The 4,518-nt window shown below is 31.0% G+C and overlaps 2 protein-coding genes across 2 annotated transcripts; both read left to right on the top strand.

Moving 5' to 3' along the window:
- The first annotated feature begins 3,241 nt into the window (after positions 1-3,241).
- On the top strand, positions 3,242-3,988 carry LOC108770029 (uncharacterized). The gene has a single exon (XM_018521322.1). It carries the CDS (start codon positions 3,242-3,244, stop codon positions 3,986-3,988), a length of 747 nt encoding a protein of 248 aa, XP_018376824.1.
- Positions 3,989-4,100: 112 nt separating this feature from the next.
- LOC108770122 (putative gustatory receptor 28b) lies at positions 4,101-4,518 on the top strand. The gene is made up of 3 exons (XM_018521434.1): positions 4,101-4,169; positions 4,238-4,327; positions 4,408-4,518. The coding sequence occupies exons 1-3, from the start codon at positions 4,101-4,103 to the stop codon at positions 4,516-4,518; spliced, it is 270 nt and encodes an 89-aa protein (XP_018376936.1).

The raw sequence follows: 4,518 nt of genomic DNA, 5'->3' as shown, positions 1-4,518 counted from the left end.
AATAACAAGCGAAGTAATTAATGGAAGATAAAAAAGACCATAATAAGAAGCCTCTTAAATTGGGATTTAAAATTCAATTAAATGCAATTTATAAACACGCAGAATTGCAGTTCTGAAACTTCTTATTGTAACTTCCTAATACATACATTCAGTTCTGATTTGTAAAATTGGGAAACAAAAATTGTAAATATATACATTGTATCGAAATTAATATTTTTAATTAATTTAACGATTAAATTGAATAAGACTCGATAGAATAAATCAATTAATAATATTAATTTTACTTAAGTAAAAAAATGTTAATAACCAATATTCGGCGATTTTTAGTAATTAATATCTTATTGACTATTGCGAAAATTGCAAAATGGTAGAAGATTTTTCGACTTAATTTAGTCCTGTCTATACCAGCACATGAAACATTTGGCGATTATTATGGGACATCCTGTTTAGGTACACATTTTGCGATGTATGTATTTTGTAATGGGAAGCAATAAATCTTTCAGTTTTAATTGCACATTATTTATTTGAAGTAACACAGCATGATTAAAGACATAATGACAGTGATTAGCTATTATTGAAAATAATTATGTCAATTTTAAATTATGTTCAAATTCTTCAACTGAATTGACTGAGGAACGATTTCATTACAGCTTAAACTGAAATTTTATTTCTGTTTAACGACTGTTTATTAGTTTTCAGTTGTCGTAACGATTTGATTTTATTTTATCATTACATTTATGATTGTATAAAACCGTACAACTTTTGTTTAAAACTTTTTGTTCTATCTTTTGTACTTCCGACGATATTCGCTTTGAATGAAAAATATCGTTTTTTTTTTTTCAAAGGGGCGTTTCATCCCTTAAGCATAAGTTAGCTCACCTATAAAAAAATACATGCTATTACCGGCCAACTTCCTCACTCGCTCATTCCAGTATTTCTTCCGAATTCCACCTATCCCTATTTAGTTCCGATGGAATTCTTTTACAACCTCTTGCCTCCTTCCTCCGTTACTATACGCGAGATAGATTAAAAACCAATTAGCACTGCTTGCCCTGTAATTTTATTCTCTGACGACACTAATATGTAAACTAGCTTTCAATGATTTCATTAATTTGTAATTTTTCTGTATTTTTGTTGTAATCGTAATAATTAGTAAATTATTTAATAATAATTCCATTAATTTCTAATTTTTTTCGATTTGTGATTATATTAATTTGAAACTTGTGATGCGTTCAATAGACTATAACAAATTAATAATAGATTTTTAATAATTAATAACATTCTATTAATAATAAACAATGTTTAGTAATTAAAAATCTCTATTTTTCTTAATTTAAAAACTTGAGACTTTGTAGTTTGTCCTTACTCCCCTGCTTTTCAGAGATTGCACGTAGTCCAGTACCGAGTTATAAGGATTAGATTCCTTGACTCGAAATTTGGACCGACGAGAGCACTGCTCATCGGAAACAAGTGATATAGCGTCCCTGAGGGACTTTTAAGTCTGTAGGTTTATACAGATACGACTTTAGACGAATAAACTTGAAGTAATATGAAGTTCTTTTTGACGTAAAAGAAATATTTTATGTAACAGTGCATAAAATGTATGCTCTCATTATTTTAAAAGAGGTTTGCTAAAGTGGCAGAAGTTAATTTAATGCTAAAATGCTTTTTTGACATAATGCATAAGAACTCAAAATGATTATAATAATGTTGACATTGTGATCATATAATATTGACATTAATGACTATACTACAATGCAATTATGCAAAACTATTATTTTATAAATTGGTGCTATAATTAACAAGCATTACAATTGGAGAAATTACGAAGAACGTATTATCGTATATACATATCATGTCATATATAGGAATAATAAATATTTCAGCGAATATCATTCGAACAATAATACCGCAACAATCGGCTATTTTTGCCATCGCAGAATCCTAGTCGACTGAAAGAGAGCTAAATTATAGACTTTATGTTCCTTATCACGCGTTTATAACTTTCAAAAATTTAATATTTAATAATGTTTTGCAGACGTGATGTTTGCGTGAAAGGTATTTGCGAGAGCATCGCTACATGCTCAGTGCTACTTCGAAAGAATTATAAAGCACAACGTCATTTAGAATACACAAATTTATTTTGATTCAAAGCAGTTGGACAGATAGCGATAAAATAAAACGGACCCCTTTTAAACTATCAATTTATGAATGATGTATGGGTGAAACGTTGTTATTCTAATAATAATACCGTATAATACAATCGGCTATTTCCATCACACAATCCATGTCTACTGAACAGAGCTAAATTATCGACTTTATGTTCCTTATCACATGTTTATAACTTTTACAAATTTAATATTTAATAATGTTTTGCAGACGTGATGCTTGCGAGAAAGATATTTGCGGAAGCATACCTACGTTCTCAGTGCTACATTGTAAGAATTATAAAGCGCAACGTCAATCTGGAGACACTGGTAATGTCTCGGCGCTAAGGTATTAGAATATATGTGAATATTTACCGGATTCGCAATTAGTTGCACACGACGTTCGAACAGTAGTAATTAATTTGGATACAAAGGATTAATTGGATAGACATTGATAAAATAAAACGGACGTCTCTTAAATCATTAATTTATGAATGATGTACGCGTGAAATGTTTTAGTAAGAAGACTTAAAGTATATAAATTAAAAAAAATCTTTATATATTATACAGATGTCTCGAAAAGAAAATTAAGAAGAATTGAACTGAAAGTTTCCTAAAGAAAATATTTATAAATCATGACACACAAGGCAATATGGAGAAATTGACAAGGCCTAATGAAGAGAAGAAGTAGATATAAACTTAGAATTCAAAAATTATGGAAGAAGATAGTCATTGCAAAAATGTCTTCGATAAAGAATTCAACTTTCATGAATGTAAATAAAACCTCCAATTTCTTTGAAAATATAAATAAAGAAAATTCGTTTGCCGAAAAAAATAATGAACAGAAAGTGAACAAAATAAAATCAGAGCTACATCAAGATTTATTTTGGACGTTCAGAATATTGATAATGTTTTTCAAGGTTATCGGTCTCGCTACATTCGCTCACCGAATCATATACAAAAAGAGAACGTCATACACATTTCAACATTCCAAATTAGGAATCGTTTACAATGTTGTGTTGAGTAGTTTAATGGTAGCTTGCTACTATATGTATATTATATCATACGTATTTAACGTCGACTACTACGACAACATGAATTTGACTGTAGGCACCGAGTTTCTGCCTATTGTACTAGGTGCTCTGACGAACTGCGTGATTTTGATTAGCTACTGTATCAACCAGAAGTCCTTGGTGCGGATCGTCAATCGATTAATCACCATCGAGCACGAGATAGATCGTATGTACGATCTATATTATCCGCTACGACGACAGCGTGTCTTCTACACTATGATAATTGCGTGCATCTTGAACATTTGTCTGCTGATACTCCTCGTGTTTCTTGATATCCTCCAAGAAGGCCAAATCTCATTGGGGATAGCAGATCTGCTGACAATTTGCGTGAATTGGCTACTGATACAGTACTTCTTGTTGGTGACGGTCATTCAGACAGATTTCGGTGATGTGAATCGAGCAATACAAAGCCTCACCACAACCAATACACCTGATCTTCGATTGCAGTCTCTCTATCAAACGAGTCGTGTCGTAGTCAACAATTCGACCGTTTATCAACTGTTGCAACTGCGAGATGTGCATTGTCATCTTTGTGAAATCTCTGAGGATGTGTCGAGTTTCTATTCACTACCAGTACTATTCGGCATCATTTTTTTCTTTCTGACACTAATATGTGGTGGTTACAATTTTCTTTTGCTTCTGTTGATTTCTGTTGAGATCTTCAATTATTGGGATTTTATTAATATCATCGTCTGGATGATATTTCTGATTTATCCCATTTTTCTTCTCACCAATAGAATTACCAGGATTTTAATCGAGGTAGGATAATGAATATGATAAGATCGCACTTTAATCATATCATTTTAATCAAAATATTTTTATCAGTACATAAAATCCTAAATATTTTACGAAATATTTCAATTATAAGTTTATTGTGTAGATGAAGAAGACGAGCAATATAGTGCATGATCTTTTAAACTGTGCAATCGGGAAAGAGACAAAAGGAGAGGTAAAAAACAAAGTTAATACTTTCTCAGAAACAGTATCGTAACAATATTTATCATAGTTATGTTACAGCTCAAGAAATTTTCGCTTCAATTGCTACATCGCAAAATACTGTTTACAGCTAACGGATACTTTACGCTCGATAATACTTTTCTTCATTCGGTGAGAATATTTAGAAAATAAGTAATTTAATATAAATTAACTTTTTTAAATTAATAATTTTGATTATCTCTCTCTCTCAGCTGATTGGCACAGTGGTGACATATTGGGTAATATTTGCACAATTTCAAATGGCAAGCTTGTTTTCGTCGATCAAACAGCAATGTAACTATACAGGGAGAGATTTAAAATAA

This window comes from Trachymyrmex cornetzi, unplaced genomic scaffold, assembly GCF_001594075.2.
Source record: "Trachymyrmex cornetzi isolate Tcor2-1 unplaced genomic scaffold, Tcor1.1 scaffold99, whole genome shotgun sequence".
Lineage (NCBI taxonomy): Eukaryota > Metazoa > Arthropoda > Insecta > Hymenoptera > Formicidae > Trachymyrmex > Trachymyrmex cornetzi.
The sequence above is the reverse complement of the archived record's forward strand: the minus strand, read 5'-3'. Positions and strand labels throughout refer to the sequence as shown.

What these genes read in the sequence shown, in the direction of transcription:
- LOC108770029 (XM_018521322.1), top strand. Translation starts at nt 3,242, where the DNA reads ATGAATTTGACTGTAGGCACCGAGTTTCTGCCTATTGTACTAGGTGCT.
- LOC108770122 (XM_018521434.1), top strand. Translation starts at nt 4,101, where the DNA reads ATGAAGAAGACGAGCAATATAGTGCATGATCTTTTAAACTGTGCAATC. An exon ending in GGAAAGAGACAAAAGGAGAG is followed by an intron (nt 4,170 to 4,237) that starts GTAAAAAACAAA and finishes GTTATGTTACAG; the next exon opens with CTCAAGAAATTTTCGCTTCA. An exon ending in ATAATACTTTTCTTCATTCG is followed by an intron (nt 4,328 to 4,407) that starts GTGAGAATATTT and finishes TCTCTCTCTCAG; the next exon opens with CTGATTGGCACAGTGGTGAC.